Source organism: Nanorana parkeri, unplaced genomic scaffold (genome assembly GCF_000935625.1).
Source record: "Nanorana parkeri isolate BGI_ZX_2015 unplaced genomic scaffold, ASM93562v1 scaffold2796, whole genome shotgun sequence".
Taxonomy (NCBI): Eukaryota; Metazoa; Chordata; class Amphibia; order Anura; family Dicroglossidae; genus Nanorana; species Nanorana parkeri.
The window spans coordinates 85,583-102,288 of record NW_017309064.1 but is presented as its reverse complement, the minus strand read 5'-3'; the positions used below and the strand labels follow the sequence as shown (position 1 = coordinate 102,288).

Below are 16,706 nucleotides of genomic sequence, written 5' to 3'. Positions count from 1 at the left end.
AGCATTTATGGCACAGTATCAACTAGGGGAGAGGGTTTGGGGATTGCAGGATACCCGAGTAACAGTTTGGAGGACTCTGTCTTCTCCCTTAGCAACGGCTTGTATCAGTAGCACAACGGTCCTGTGATAGCGACCAGTAATAGTAGTAGCACAGAGGACAGCCAGGAATAGTCCAGGACCTTGAGAGAAAACTGTCTCTGGACTTCTAGTACACCAACTGGCTTCTCTTCAGTAAAGTACCTGAGATTAGGGTGAGGGATCTCTGACAGGGTTCCAGCTCCTCTGCGACACGAAGATTCCACCTCCGGCCCGACTTCCATCAGGTCTCCTTTCAGTAGCATCTGAAGTCTCTGGGCCCCCAGCATCTGCCACGTGCTGAGGTGCATACCAGGTATCCAATAGAATCTTAGGCCCCCACCACCACGTGCTGCGGCCCAGGCCAGTCACTGGCATCACACAGGCCTCCTCCCTTGGAGGGCCCCTGGGGCGGAGAGAGCTCTGCACAATGTCCCCAAACCTTTTATCACCTGCCCTCAGCCATACCTCTGAGTCATCCTACTCAGGGATTGGTCAGAGTCAGGTGCAAAGCCACAGTCTGAGGATGGATCCTCCCTCACTGTCTGCTGAGTCCCCAACCCAGCAACAGGGGGAAGCAATCAATCCACCAAACTCAGGGACACCTGTAGAACTCAGAACAAAAACAGCATCTAGACCAGTGGTGGCGAACCTTGGCACTCCAGCCGTGCCAAAACTACATATCCCAACATGCATCTGCCTCTGGGAGTTATGTCTGTGGCTGTCAGAGCCTTGCAATGCCTCATGGGACTTGTAGTTCCAAAACAGCTGGAGTGCCAAGGTTCGCCATCACTGATCTAGACTGATTACAGTCCAGATATACACTAAATTTAGTAGCGGCATATCAGAGGGCGCTACACCTGTATACCCTCTTATATCCCTAGTCTCAGGTGGCCTGGTGGGGTCTCTGGTGGGCTGTGCGAAATTTTAGGTGGGCTGTGCGGAGTCTCAGGTGGCCTGGTGGGGTCTCAGGTGGGCTGTGCGAAGTTTTAGCTGGGCTGTGCAAAGTTTTAGGTGGGCTGTGCGAAGTCTCAGGTGGCCTGGTGGGGTCTCTGGTGGGCTGTGCATTGAGCCCCATTGAGCTCACATGAGCCCACACTGGCCACCTGAGAGCCCACACAGATACTAGTATTGGTGCATTCCTAAATTTTACCATTGGGGATCACCACAACCTGGCAAATGTTACCGAGGGGTCCCAGCCCTAGAAAGGTTGAGAACCACTGCTCTAGAACATGTGACTCCTCCAGGAAGGGGCAATTCCCGAGCACAACCTCCTCTCTTCTTGCACCCTCTCCTCTTCTGGGAGTGCCTAATTATTATTTGTGCTGGCCCAGCTCCCCTGTCCCTCCCTGCATAAGCTTTTATGTAGCTGCCAGGGGGAGAGCGAAGGGGATTTATATACAGTATCACTTGAGGGAGAGCTCGGAGTCTGCTGGGGCTGCTGATGTCACATCCGAGATGGCGGCACCAGGAAGCAGTCTCAGGGCTTTTGGATGCCTACACAAGGGAGGCTTGTACACGGAAATACACGAAATCCATGAAGTGCTCATATAATCTTATGAGGAAGCTTGTTGTTGGAATGAATGGTGTGGCGGCGGCGGCGGCGTCTCCTATACACCGGGGATAACCATAGTCATACAACGGTGGAATGACGCTGCCATCTAGAGGCTCTTCTGGTGACTGCAGATAAGAAATTGCCCGATGCATTGGAGAGCCTCTCAGCCTCGGGGCAGTCGGTGTGCGGTGCTGCTGGAAGGACAACCGGCGGCTTTGGCCCGGGATATACAATGCTGAGGGCTGAGCCTTCTTTACCTGGGAGATCACATGAGCCACGTGCTATAGAGACGGCCCTCTTCCAGCAAATTAGTAAGCGGCTTCAATTATAGATGGATACTTAAACAAGGGCTCAACATTTCAAGTCCTGAGCTACTAGCCAGGCCTTAAAAGTTACTCGCCACCAGTTAGCCACCTAACCCCTACCCTGCCCCGGCCTTAACTCCGCCAAGTCATCGGTGAGACGCACAGTACAGAGATCAGTAACAAGGCATAGTACAGAAGTCAGTGGTGCAATGCTAAATACAGAGGCCATCTGTGTGACGCACAGTACAGGAATCAGTAACAAAGCAGAGTGCAGAGGCCATTGGTGTGACACACAGTACAGAGATCAGCAGTACAGAGGTCAGTAATGTAACGCACAGTACAGAGGTCAGCAGTACAGAGGTCAGTGTGACGCACATCGCAGAGGTCAGTGTGACGCACAGCACAGAGCTCAGTGTAACGCACAGCGCAGAGGTCAGTGTGACGCACAGTGGAGAGGTCACCATGGTGGCGGAGGGAGAGAGCAATAATAATACACGCAGTTCGGAGGTCAGTAATGTGACGCAGTGAGGAGGTCAGCATTGTGACGCAGCGCGGAGGTCAGCAATGTGACGCGGAGGTCAGCAATGTGACGCAGCGCGGAGGTCAGCAATGTGACGTAGCGCGGAGGTCAGCAATGTGACGCGGAGGTCAGCAATGTGACGCAGCACGGAGGTCAGCATTGTGACGCAGCACGGAGGTCAGCAATGTGACACAGCGTGGAGGTCAGCAATGTGACGCAGTGCAGAGGTCAGTAATGTAACGCAGTGCGGAGGTCAGCGGTGTAAGATATAAAGGGAACTTACAGTGGTCATGTGCTCTGTCCTCATGCCCTCTTCTTCCTCTCCGGGTGGTGGTGGGGGGAGGGGGGAGCATTGATGTCTCCTCCATGTGAGCCTTGTTGTGCCTCCTCTGCCTTCCCGGTCGGCTGAATATACCCAGGCAGCCAATGACAGTGCTGCACTCTCCCTCCCAGCCAATTGCAGCAGACGTGGGCGAGGAACATACAGGCTGCCGAGGAGCTTGTGCGGCAGAGCTGACAGGAGATCGGCCACTTTTATGGGGAATTAGCGGGGGGGGGGACAAGGGGGGTGGACACTGCCGCCGCGGCGATCGCTCGCTTCTATTCTCTCTTCTCCTCGGTCGCTCTGTAGCTGCAACGGCCGAGCAGGAGAAGAGGGAACAGAAGCGAGCAATCGCCGCGGCGTAGTGTCCCATCCCTGGACCTGCCGGCGCCGCACCCCCTCGATGACATTTCCACTCGCCCCCACGCAATTTTCACTCGCCAATTGCGAGGGGGTGAGTAGAAATGTTGAGGCCTGCTTAAACTACATCTAAACCTAAACACACAAATGTCATATATAGCAGCTCACCCGTCCTTAGATGTGACAGCTGCCTTAGTTTTCCTTTTTTTTAACCTGGTTATCCTGCCAGTAACACGCTTCCTGTCCTAGGGTGACAACGCTAACTGACTTTACTGCATCTATGGAGGAGCATCGTTGTCACCCTAGGCTCCTTTCCTGATCTGGCCTACAAAAACCGCCCCCCTCTCACAGAGCCGGTGCTAGGATTCTAGGCAAGGTGTATTTTTGCGCCCCGCGCCACCCTAATGCTGAAATGCTTTCACCCCCCAACACCGTGTTATGTAGGGCGAGTTTACATCTTATTGACCTCCTGCTTTCGAGTTCCCTCATCAACTCCTCCCATGCTTCCCTCCAGGACTTCTCTAGAGTCTTTCCCATCCTCTGGAATGCTTTACCCCAACCTGTCCGACTATCTCCCACCCTGACTGCTTTTAGGCGATCCATAAAGACTCATCTCTTCAGGGAAGCCGATCCCACCTCAACCTGACCACTCAACCAGTGGCGTAACAATCACCATAGCGACCCAGGCGGTCGCTATGGGGCCCGGGGCACAGTGGGGCCGGCCAGATGCCGTGCGGGCCGCCTGGGTCGCTATGGGATCATCTGCTGGCGGCTTTCACTGGCGGCTGAAGACGAACACGCCGCTGTTCAGATCATCTGTGCAGCAGCGCGTTCATCTCCAGAGTCAATGAGAGCCAGCAGCGGCGGTGGAGCAGGCTGGACCCGGTGTTCTGTCAACATCATCAACTCGCGAACCTCTGACTTCACCGGCAGTGGAGGAGGCTGGGCCGGTGCTCGGCAGCAGGGGAGGAGGCGGGGCCCGGTGACGAAGAAGGAGGCGTGCCCAGCGACGGAGGAGGTGAGGAGTGCGACCAGCCCAACTGAGGGTGACCCTGCAGAGCCCACCATAGATAGTCTATGGTGGGCTCTGCAGGGTCACCCTCAGGTGGGATCTCGAGTGGGCTCTGCAAGGGGTATAACTAGAAATCACGGGGCCCCATACAAAATTTTGCTATGGGGCCCTGTGATTTCTAGTTACGCCCCTGCACTCAACCATCACATTCTCAGACAATTCATCCCCACACAGTATTTTTGGGTATTCCAGCCATATCTATCTACATCTTCAGTTCAACATTTTACAATAAATACTTAAAGGACATCCATGGATTCAAGATCTGCTCACTGCTGCAAGACGATTTATGTGAGTAATTACACCTGGGGACAAGGCTATCTCATCTGGGGGTCCCACTTGTAACGACAAGGCCCAGTTGGGTGGAGGCAATGCCATCACAGTTCTGTTACAGTCCCATACTCCCAGTTAGCGTAGGTTCCGGATTTTCAAGTTACCTGCAGGTGGGCAGCGGTAGCTGATCGGATAGAAAACCGCTATCATATCCCAGCCTGTCTCTAAAGCCCCTCCTGTCCTTGAGCCTAGTCACAGTATTAAAGCCACTTCCCAAAACTACCGGCCAGGATGTAAAATTAAATGGATGTAAAAAGGCATTTTCTGTCCCACTTTGTCTGCAGTCCATATACATCAATTAGGCGAAGGTCTCTCGCCTCCCACAAGGATGTCCAAGACCGCGGATCTCCCAATTTCCACCTCAATAACTCGCCGTACATTTACCATGCCGGTTTTAAAGAACACCGCCACTCCGCTGTAAGGCTAGGCTCCGAGAGACCAGCGTGATGGACCGTACCGCCACTCTCTCTTGGCCACATGTGAAGGTGAGAATATTCTCAAATAAAAATTTCAACATCTAAATGTCTGAACAAAAAGAAGGCCATAGAACGAGCACCTACTGACCTAATGCTGGCGACATTGACTGTTGCCACTTTTAATAGAGGGGGAGCCACCATTTGGGTTATTGGGTAGATTGATTTGAGTTCCCCTCTGCTGCTCATCACCTAAAGCGACTCTTTCTCTTGAAGCCTCCTCAAACTCCATCTCAGATTCAGATGTCTCACAGGATGAGACATCAGCACAGGACAAGGCACTAAAATGGTTGCTGAGGGGCACTAGAGCCTCTTCCACCTCTGTCCTAGCTGCCTCCTCCCTTTCCTCCCAACCTTCCTTCTCTCTTCTTCCTAAAGTACGGAAGATCAGCCTCTGACAGGATTACCTCGCCTCCTTTATTTATTCTTTTTAGAACATTTTATGGAAGACTGCACTACAGAGCAACCAGAGACACCGTGTTTGGTGTCCCCTGGCACTCCTGCTGGGCGACCTCTAATTCTCTCACGCAATGACAGGGCACCCTCCTTAACATCAGAAGAGATAGTGTCTGGAGGGGGAGACCAAACAGAGGGAACATACTCCGGGGACACAGACTTAGAAGGGGCTGACACATGAGGTGCAGATACAAAAGGCTGGGGAGACACGGAGACAGACACAGGAGGCAGTCTTACCGACACAGGAGGGCTGAACACAGGGGCTGGGTAGGGATTCTGAATGGGACCGGGGGGTCAATAGCCAGAGAGGAGGATGTTACACCATCCCACTCCACTATCCAGCCACAACAGTTTATCTACCACCTCCTTCTCCGTACTGTGCTAAGCCTGGAGACACTTGCTGTAGGGGTGACCAGGACATAATCTGATCTGAGCGCAGTCTTTGGACACATGACCCTGGGCCCAGCACATTGAGCACATTTAGGCTAAACAGGAAGAGCTCAAATGCCCCTTCTCTCCACAGTGGTGACACAGCTTTGGCTGACCGGGAAGGAAAATAGTCTTCTTATTCCTCCATATGAAAGCCAAGGAGGGCAGGTGTTGGATAATATTTCCAACCCTGGCCAACCTGACCGTGGCAAACCAACCCCCCTGTCCAGATGTTGCGATCATCGAGGATTTTCATTGGTTTTCGCAAGACCTCTCAATAGTGTCTCAACCAGAACTCAAGGTCACAGGCTGGAACACTCTCATTGCTGAGGCTAATAGTCATTTTTTGTAACTGTCGACTGCTGTGAGACAGCAACCAGTGCCAGACCTTCCCATTGGTATCATGACCTGCACTGAGCCTTATATCATTCCCAGTACAGGTCAAGACCCTTCGATCTGGCGAAACTGATTGTATTACAGGCTCCCAGCCTGGTATGTCCTCACACCCAAATAGCAGATCAGGGGCTCCAATGATTGGATAACTCATAGCATGGGATAAACGTCACCTTGAGTGCTATCTAAGATTTTCTACTAACGTTTTGAAGTTCTTTTTGAACCCTTTTGCTTTTTTTGCTTTTTTCATACACGTGTATGCTAACCCTTTGTTGTGCTAGTGGAATCATTCTTCTCTCCTCGTTTTCCGAGAATATCTCCAAGAGATATCATACAGAAGGTGTATATATATCAAGGTACTCTAGAGCAGTGGTTCTCAACCTGTGTAACCTCAGGACCCATATTTGTCCTCGATCATTAAGTCGCGACCCAAATCGCACTGCAACGGAACACACGGCAGTGTGGGGTGCTGTGATGAAGCTTCATCCATATGTGCATTGCTTGTACAGTTCCTATGCACGCCCTGTAGAGTTTCCGGGAGGCAGAATGTGATGTCGCTCCAGTCCAGGCATCTCTACAGGACATGCGAGGGAGCTGTAAGCAATGCACGTATGGATGGAGCTCCCTCACAGCCATACCCCCAGCCCACCTCCACCTCGACAAGTCAACACTCAGTGCTGGGCAGCATCTTTTGAATGGCTGATCGGTGTAAGAATGGACGGTGCTGCTCTATGGGGTGAGCCTCAAAACTAGACAAGTGGAAGATATGTGGTGACCCACTGAGCATGGGGTCGCGAGCCACTTTTGGGTCACGACCCACCAGTTGAGAACCAAGGCTCTAGAGGCATGCCTAATTTTTTACATTTCATACGAAATATACCATATATTTTTTCTACTGTTTTTCGCTACATAGCCGAGTAGTGTCTTATATGTAATATATGTTTGTTAGTTTTTTGATATGTGCGCATTTTTAATCTATTTGTTCAATAAATACATATTTTACTAAATTTTAAAGACTTTGGAGTTATGGTGAATCCCCTTTGGGGGGAAAATACTTTACTTCTGTTATAACTAACTAACTAACTATATGGGTTGGACTTGATTATATGGGTTGGACTTGATGGACGTATGTCTTTATTCAACCCCAAATACTATGTAACAGGGGACCTACCAAAAAATATATATTTAGCATTGTCATAGATGGTATACTTTATACACCTTCCTTCCCCCGCCCATATATATTTATATAATACAAACGTACACACCTGCAGCTGAAGACATAAAGACATTTTAAAAAGATTAAGGGGAAATGTTATGTTCTCCTTGCATTAGATACGGCCATTTTCTTTTCTCGGGTACTACGAACTATATCTGACACCTCCGGCATTTTCTAGCCGTTCAGCATATCCAACAGCTACACAAAACTGTCTTGATTTCTGCTTAGTGAACAAACAAATCAGAACCCACTACACATCCTCTTCTAGGGAGAAGGAGTGGCAGTGGTAGGAAGAAGTATGTCTTAGGGTGGCCATTCATTGGCTGTTTCTTAGAAATGAAGCTCCACATTCGAGTCGTGAGAGGATAATAATGGGCATATCACAATGTCAGAGGCTTATGTCACACAAAGACATTCCAGATGCACATTCACCGATCATTCTTCAAAAGTGATAAGGAGAGAAGAGTATGAATGAGGACCAGACATTGCCACGTCATCTGAATTCTGTGGTCAGCATGGACAGGATGAGCAGATGTATGTATCCTTGCTGAGACATTTTCTTATTCTACTGAAGAGAATCTTAAAGGAAGTAAACACCTTTTCATTAGGGATGCACCGAAATATCGGCCGAAAATGGCACTTTTGGCTAAATGCCGAAAGTGCCATTTTCCTGCCGATACATCGGCGCATCCCTGATTTCTCTCCTCCCCGCTGGGCGCTGCTCTGTGTTCCAACGGGGAGGAGAGAAAGTGTGAAAGCCTGCCATGCGCTGCGGGAGGAGAGCGCTGTGAGCGGCCGGTGTCTCTCCTCCCACACCGCTCGGCCGTCTATCACAGTGCGGCCGAGCGATGTAGGGGCGGAGACAGCGCTATCACAGGAGGCTGGGCTTTCCTCCCGCACCACTCGCTCAGCCTCCTGTGACAGCGTTTGTCAGGAAGGAGAGCGGGGACAAGTTCAGTGATCGCTAAATGTTTGTATTTGGTTTCGTTTCGGTTTTTAAATTTCCATTTCGGTGCACCTCTACTATTCATAATAGGAGTCTCCTCTTCCCAAAATGTAATTTAACCAAAACAGACCCTTTATTCTGCATGAGATTCTTTTATTGTCTGCTTCTCTCCATATAACTAATCCTATGAATACAGTGTAAGCCAAAGTTCAGCCTCGCCCTGTGTATGTAAATATGAAACACTAAACTGCATTCCTCCACGTGTCAGAGACTTTCACCTTCATTTCCCTCTTCTGCTGTCAGCGATGGCGTCTGCTGATCTGAGAGCTGAGCTGGAATGTTCCGTCTGTCTGAACATTTATACAGATCCTGTAATGCTGAAATGTGGACACAACTTCTGCCGGGCCTGTATGGATCGTGTGCTGGATACACAGGAGGGGTCTGGAGGTTATTCCTGTCCTGAATGCAGAGAGAAGTTCCGGGAGCGGCCTGCACTGCAGAGGAACATAACACTGCGTAACATAGTGGAGAATTTCCTGTCTGCTCAGCCAGATCAGGAGGAGTCCGGGGTCCTCTGTACTCACTGTGTGGACTCTCCTGTACCTGCTGTTAGATCCTGTCTGCTCTGTGAGGTTTCTCTGTGTGATAAACACCTGAGAGTCCACAAAAAGTCTCCAGAACACATCTTATGTGACCCCACCTTGTCCATGGAGAGCAGGAAGTGCTCCGTCCATAAGAAGATCCTGGAGTATTACTGCACTGAGGATGATATCTGTATCTGTGTGTCTTGTTGTCTGATTGGAGGTCACACCGGCCATAAGATGGAGTCACTGGATGAGGCTTCTGAGAAGAAGAAGGAGACACTGAGGAATGTTCTGCAGAAACTTCTGACAAAGAGAGAGGAGACGGAGGAAAGAGTCCAGAGTCTGCAGGAACACAGGAGGGAAGTAGAAGAAGAAGCAGCCGGTGACACAGAGAGAGTCTCTGCCCTGTTTAGAGAGCTCAGGAGACGTCTGGAAGACCTGGAGAAGAGAGTCCTGAGTGAGATCTCCGGGAGGGCAGAGCGGGTCTCCATCCCCATGTCCGATATGATCCAGAAGCTGGAAATAAAGAAGGACGAGCTGTCCAGGAAGATGCGTGACATTGAGGAGCTGTGTAACCTGACGGATCCACTGACTGTCTTACAGGGATCAGACACAGGTGACTTGTGTGATACTGAGGATGGAGATGATGAGGACAGAGAGAGACATGATAGACTCCTCCATGATGGAGGGGGTCTGGATGTGGCTGGGCTCTCACACACATTACACACATTATCTGATATAATAACAGAGGTAAATGTATCCTTCTATATACAGGAAGCTGAAGACATATTACTGGATGTGAGCACAGCTCATAATAATCTACAGATATCAGATGACAGGAAAACTGCATACAGGTCAGATACAGACCAGAATCGCCCAGAAACTCCAGAGAGATTTCAGTCTTATCCTCAGGTGTTGAGCAGTCGGAGTTTCTCCTCAGGGCGACATTACTGGGAAGTGGATGTCGGGGGATCAGATGATTGGATAGTCGGGATGTGTTACCCCAGTATAGAGAGGAGGGGAGGAATGCAGTCAGCAATTGGGAGGAATAAGAAGTCCTGGGGTTTGGATAGGACTGGTAATCAGTATTCAGTGATAGATGACAGTAATAAGATCCTCTTACCCACCAATATGTCCAGTAATAGAGTCGGGATATATCTGGATTATGAGGCCGGGCGGATCTCCTTTTATGATCTGTGTGACCCGATCCGACACCTCCACACCTTCACCACCACCTTCACTGAGCCCCTCCATGCCGGGGTATATGTATGGAAAGGTTGTATAAAGATCTGTGGGGGGAATCGGGAGATGTGAGAACTCCGCCCAGTCTGGTGATGTCACAGGGGGAGGAGGAATGGGATTGGTGGAATATTCATCCAATAGGATAGAGCAGTGGGAGGGACTTCAGTCTGTATTATAAATGCATGGATGATAGATGTCTCCCTCTGTAACTTACAGATCTCTGCGATTATCTGGAACGACTGTCCAGTGAGGGGTTTTATATTGCTCAATATCTATCTCTCTGTTAAGTTAATCTGATATATTACTTTCCCTTTAAATTTCCACAAATTAAGTTACCATAGTGCATTACATTGCAATCTTCCTTATTCGTCCCCTCCCCCTTATGACACCATCTTGGGGTCTGGTAGATGGCATAGAGCTCTCACCTCCCCCGGGATGTACAGGACATATAAAGGAGACACATACTGGGAATATCTGATCACACACTGACCGCTCTGCATCGTACAGAATTGTATTATAGGGATCTGTATAGGAAGTATGGTGGCAGCCATTGCTAACTTCCATTACAAATACCAGTTCCCGGGCTGTCATGCTGATCCAACGGCTTCTGTACTTTCTAGGTAACTGACACAGAACAAGTATACCAGTAGTTATGATTTATCTCAGATTTCTTAATCTTCATCCAGGTCAGTGTCTCAAAGTACTGAGACTATACCAGAGGCAACCAGGCCAATACCATTTTCAGACGGGGTCCAGCATTGACACCCTCCATGTTTCCCTCAGTACAGGTTTCCTGTAAAGTCTCAGCATGGGAGACTTTTGTTGCATTTTTCTTTATTTTCATTTTCTCAAATCTACAAAATACTTCAAGAGAAGAATAGTGTATTTAGGTCAATTATAATAAAATAACATTGTTTTTGAATATTTACACTTTTATGAACTGATCTTTTGCGTCCCTTTTTTATTAATACTTGTAGAAATATTTACCTTTAGCGCAGGTTCACACCATATTCCAGACCAGACAAAATGAGACCGGCTGTATTTTTCTGGTCTGGTCTGGAACGGACTGCGCTGGTGTGAACAGAGGCCAGAAATAGCATAGGGATACATTAGGATGCATTGTGGCTCCGGAAACAATCTGCTCTGGTCTGGAGATGATCTGGATGTGGTGTGGATGTGAGCACAGCTCATAATAATCTACAGATATCACATGACAGGAAAACTGTAACCGTGTCAGATAGAAACCAGAATCACCCAAAAACTCCAGAGAGATTTCAGTATTGTCCTCAGGGGTTGAGCAGTCGGAGTTTCTCCTCAGGGCGACATTACTGGGAAGTGCATGTCGGGGGATCAAATACAGGACGCTTCCATGACACTGCGACACTAAACATTCTGGGCTTCCCAATCAGGCAGACCAGCAGCTCACTTTTAGATTGCCCCCCTCTAATTGATCCTCCAACACAGAGCTGTATGAAGTAGTCATCATTGTGTCCTCCCGCACACCACTGTGTACTATATACTGTATACAGCATAGTGGTGATCTGCACATAATATACTTCATGCAGCCCGCGCCCATTCATCCGATGGGCTCCGATTCACCACTGACATATAGATCCAAAAAAAGAATCAATCAGGTGCCGGTATTCTTTTTCTTTTTTTTCTTTCTTTTCAGTCAAACACATGGAACAAGGGAACAACAGTTTAGGACGTCCCTGCCCTTTGCCAAGTTCACTTGTAAACTTATGTAAGGGCAGGGATGTCCAAAATGACAGTTCCCTTGTGCCATGTGTTTGACTGAAAAAGATTAAGCACAGCGCTGCCTCGTCCCTTCTTTCCTGGATTCTCTGATTGGATAGATAAATTTATAGTATATTTCCTCTGAGAATTGGGGTGTCCCCGGGATTTCTAAGAATCATCACTACAATCCATCACCGGTCTGCTCTGTACACAGGAATACAAATACTCCAAACGTAAGGACGGCCATTGTTATTGGAAAAGGATCAGCAAGATCACAATCACCGACACCGACACTCCTCCAGGAAATCACTTTCCTCCACTTCATAAAGGAACACATCTGTCAGGGGGAGATATGGGAGCGGGCGTTACTGACTTGTTTTTCTAGGTGAAGGTTCCGGGGGCGTCATCTGTTTTCTTTCTGAGTCCTGACCACACACACACCAGCCCCATGCTTATCCCAGGCCAGTTATTGGGTAGTGATACGAGGACGATGCAATGGTGGCTCCTTCATTTCTGAGTCACTTTATTGTGTCCTGTCGATGAGCCTCATCTCACGGAATGTCTTCATACCGTGTTTCCCCGAAAATAAGACACTTACAATCTAGTAGGAGGGGCAAGTGATACAAAAGGTAATAATTGTTTGGATTGAGTTATTGGAGGAAGTAAAAGGAAGTTATGTTGAGATGAGATATGCTTACCTGAAGAGATGGGTTTTTAAGGATCGCCTAAAGGTGTGCAGCGTAGGAGATAGGTGGACAGAATGGGGTAAGGAGTTCCAGAGGATGGGGGACACTCTGGAGAAGTCCTGGAGGCGAGCCTGGGAGGAGGTAATGAGAGTGCTAGAGAGCAGGAGGTCTTGAAAGGAGCAGAGAGTGATATTTTAAATGAGGTTGGTGATGTAGGTTGGGGCGGAGTTGTAGATGGCTTTGCATGTTGTTGTTAGTATTTTTATTTCGTTGGGCAAGTGGGAGCCAGTGGAGGGATTGGAAGAGGGAGGTTGCAGACACTGAGCGGTTGGTAAGGTGGACGAGTCTGGCAGCAGCATTCATGATAGACTGAAGGGTGGAAGAGCCTGCTTAGTGGTAGGCCAACAAGGAGGGAGTTACAGTAGTCGAGACGAGAGGTCACAAGGGAGTGAATTAGAAGCTTTGTAGTTTCGTTTGTTAAAAAGGGGCGTATTTTGGAAATGTTACTGACTACTAGGCTAAATAAAAAAGTGTATCCAAATAAACACACACAGACACACAAAGGTTGAACTTGAGGTACCTGTGTCTTTATTCAACCTCAAATACTATGTAACTATCAAGCGATAAACTTAGCGCAGAGTGTAATGGCGGCTGTAAAGTTATTAAGGTGCAATTCACATGGATAGCCTGGCGTTAGATGGCCTGTAAATGTCCCTGTTAATAAAGTTTCCAAAATCCACACATAATCCATAACTCATGACCTGGGGGGTGCTACATGAATAACACGAATATATTCAATTGTGTCAGAAAACACTGGTCACATATATACCATGCACCCATCTAATAAGGTACAAAGGGCCAATGGCACACATGACCCCTTCCGAGGAAGCCATATATCAGATTTCAGGTGCTGCACAATAATCTATGGGTTATCTGACTGTAGCATGTGATAAAAATAAAAATATGACATCATCTGGAAAAATGTATATTGTGGGAGAGCGATTTTGAATATTATTTAACGATCTGTCTCTTCTGTCTCACACCCCTGGGCCCTTTCTAATTGGATGTGGGCTGGCTCAGTGATGCTATTTAGAAGGCCCAGAAAAAGCTGTTGCACGAGGCGGCAGGAGCTCTCCTTTACCATCAAGAAAAACATCTGCCAAGAGACTTGTTTCTAGAGAACCAATCTTCATTCTTATTCCCTTTTTGTTCTGCCGTTGTATTATTTGTCTCTTTTTTGTAATATCTTTTCCTGAAATATTTTTTCTACACCCTTTTCCATTATTAAATGATATTTTAAAATCTTTAAGCTTTATCTCTTACTCTAAATATGAATTTATAGAATCCTTATCCCTGTGCGGAGTGCTACCTTACTGTAATACTTGTTATATTCCTGTCTGGTGGGAGAGTGGCATCAGAGGCATTGCTTAAGGTCAGAATTGTCACAGCATTTGCTGGGAATGGTGAATTCTGTTAAAATACATGGTGGCAGTTATTGTTACTGTGTAAAGGGTTAACTTCAGAGTTAACCAACCCAATTGATGATGACTTTAAGTCTGTTAACCGTAGATTGTTGTCCTATGGGCTAGAAAATCTCTCTGCATGTTGAGGGTGAGAGTACCATTGTAACACCATATCCAGACCTAATAAAATTGTAATATATTGTAGTTTACCAGTCATTAGACCTGGTGGCTGCATTAGTTGTCTTTTTTTCTGCGGTGTTTACACTTCCTGTCTGAGGGTGACCACTCTCAGAAGATGTAGATGATGGCACAATCAGCATAAATTTTGTAAAAATGTTTATGTTATTAAAATGGTAGAAATGTAACCCAACCTACATGTGGGTTGGTGGGAAGAGTCCGGTATTTTTGGAGGTGGCAACCCTTTCAGATAACATATCACATTTTTCACCAGATATATAGATGATTGTTTTTATATTTTTGCAGTAGATGTACAAGATTTGTCATCATTTTGGTTCAGGACACCCTAAGCATACTATTAGGGGTATTCTAGTTAGAGAGTTATCACATTACAGTGGATTATTTACAAATGGGAGCTATCAGGTGGCATTTAAAGATGTGTAAATCAGATTCTCTACTCTGTGAACCCTGTTATGCAAGTTGTCCCTAATTTCCACATCTGCAATCAACTCCATTTTATTTTAAATTAGTTAATCCAACAGAGTATTTTTTCTCACTGGTGTTTCCACCATTTGACCCAAAAAAGTTCTTGCAGTAGGTTCAAGTGGTGACGGGCCTTAGTTGAGAGTGCAGATCCAAACAACATCAGGATAGTTCAAGACATACATAATGGCACCATTACCTTGTTTCCCTGCTATCTGTGAGAACAGGTGCATCTCCCCCTCGTCCCTTATCCCTCATAAGTTGCCAACCATTGTTCTATACCCACCAGTCCCAGAAAATAAGTGACCAGGGCAGTAACTTTAAATTGTATTGAAGTCAGTGTGGGCCCATGCTAGGGTGTCAGTCTTGCCATTTGGAGGGCTGCTAGATATGCCATGGTGACCCTAATGGCATGAGAATCAAGGCACCACTTTGGGGGACCTTAGCTCATGCAAACAAAATCAAATAAAAAGCAGTACATTGGAGGAAGTACTATTTCACACAGCTTTGAGGACTACATTGGAAATACAAAACGTCTTTTAGAGCTCCTTGCGAGCCCCCCCCCCCCCCTTCCCCCACCACACACATGTCCCCTAACTGAGATCACTGTTAAAAACAAGTCCTTTGCCATCACCAGGGGCAGATAGATCATCAGCGACTGCCTTTAGTAATACTGATGCAGGCTTCTCACCTGTCAACCTGAGAGCTCCCAGTAGGAGATGGCTGAGAGCTCCCAGCAGGAGAAGTTTTGCTGCCCTCCATGGCTTTCCGAGGAACGAGCCAGAAGTTCTGGGACAGGTCCATCAACACTCCCCACTCACACACAGGCTCTGGAAAACTTGCAGAATCAGAGCACAGATACACACCTCCTCCAAACCCCTGCTGGAGGACTCATGCTGAGTGTTATATTTTGTTATGAATCTGAATATGCTCCTTCCTCTATAACTCTCCTCTCCTGAAATACTCTGCTGGAGGACTCTGCTCCTTCCTCTATAACTCTCCTCTCCTGAAATACTCTGCACTGCTGGAGGACTCTGCTCCTTCCTCTATAACTCTCCTATCCTTATATACTCTGCTCTGCTGGAGGGCTCTGCTCCTTCCTCTATAACTCTCCTCTCCTGAAATACTCTGCTCTGCTGGAGGACTCTGCTCCTTCCTCTATAACTCTCCTCTCTTGAAACACTCTGCTCTGCTGGAGGACTCTGCTCCTTCCTCTATAACTCTCCTCTCCTGAAATACTCTGCACTGCTGGAGGACTCTGCTCCTTCTTCTAAAACGCTCCTGCTCTGCTCTCATAACATCAATGGCTTACAGCACACAGAAACATCCCAGGTACACAGTCTTTGATCCTTCTCCGTTCAATGGTGGTAAGGAGAGAAGAGTAAGATTTTGGACTCACATGTCACATGTCAGCTGAATTACATGGTCAGCGTGGACACTGTGACAATGGAAAGCAGGACGAGCAGATGTCTCCTCACCTGTCCTCCTTGCTGAGATCTTTTCTTATTTTAGTGAGGAGGATTTCATAGGAAGTAAACACATTTCAACATCCAGTGTATTCTTTTCCTAAAATGACCTTTATTTTCCCAAACAGATCCATTGTTCTGTATGAGATCCATTTATCATCTGTTTCTCTCCATATAACTAATCTTATCATTACAGTATAAGCCAAAGTTCAGCCTCACCCTGTGTATGTAAATATGAAACACTAAACTGCATTCCTCCCGTGTCAGAGACTTTCACCTTCATTTCTCTCTTCTGCTGTGAGCGATGGCGTCTGCTTATCTGAGAGCCGAGCTAGAATGTTCCGTCTGTCTGAACATTTATACAGATCCTGTAAACCTGAAATGTGGACACAACTTCTGCCGGGCTTGTTTTGATC

General features: G+C 47.6%; 1 protein-coding gene across 1 annotated transcript; it reads left to right on the top strand.

Annotated features, from left to right (window-relative positions):
- Positions 1–8,742: 8,742 nt before the first annotated feature.
- Positions 8,743–10,403, top strand: LOC108802329 (E3 ubiquitin-protein ligase TRIM39-like). The gene has a single exon (XM_018574192.1). It carries the CDS (start codon positions 8,758–8,760, stop codon positions 10,348–10,350), a length of 1,593 nt encoding a protein of 530 aa, XP_018429694.1. The 5' UTR covers positions 8,743–8,757; the 3' UTR covers positions 10,351–10,403.
- Positions 10,404–16,706: the final 6,303 nt, after the last annotated feature.

Coding starts and splice junctions, on each gene's coding strand:
- LOC108802329 (XM_018574192.1), top strand. CDS start 8,758: ATGGCGTCTGCTGATCTGAGAGCTGAGCTGGAATGTTCCGTCTGTCTG.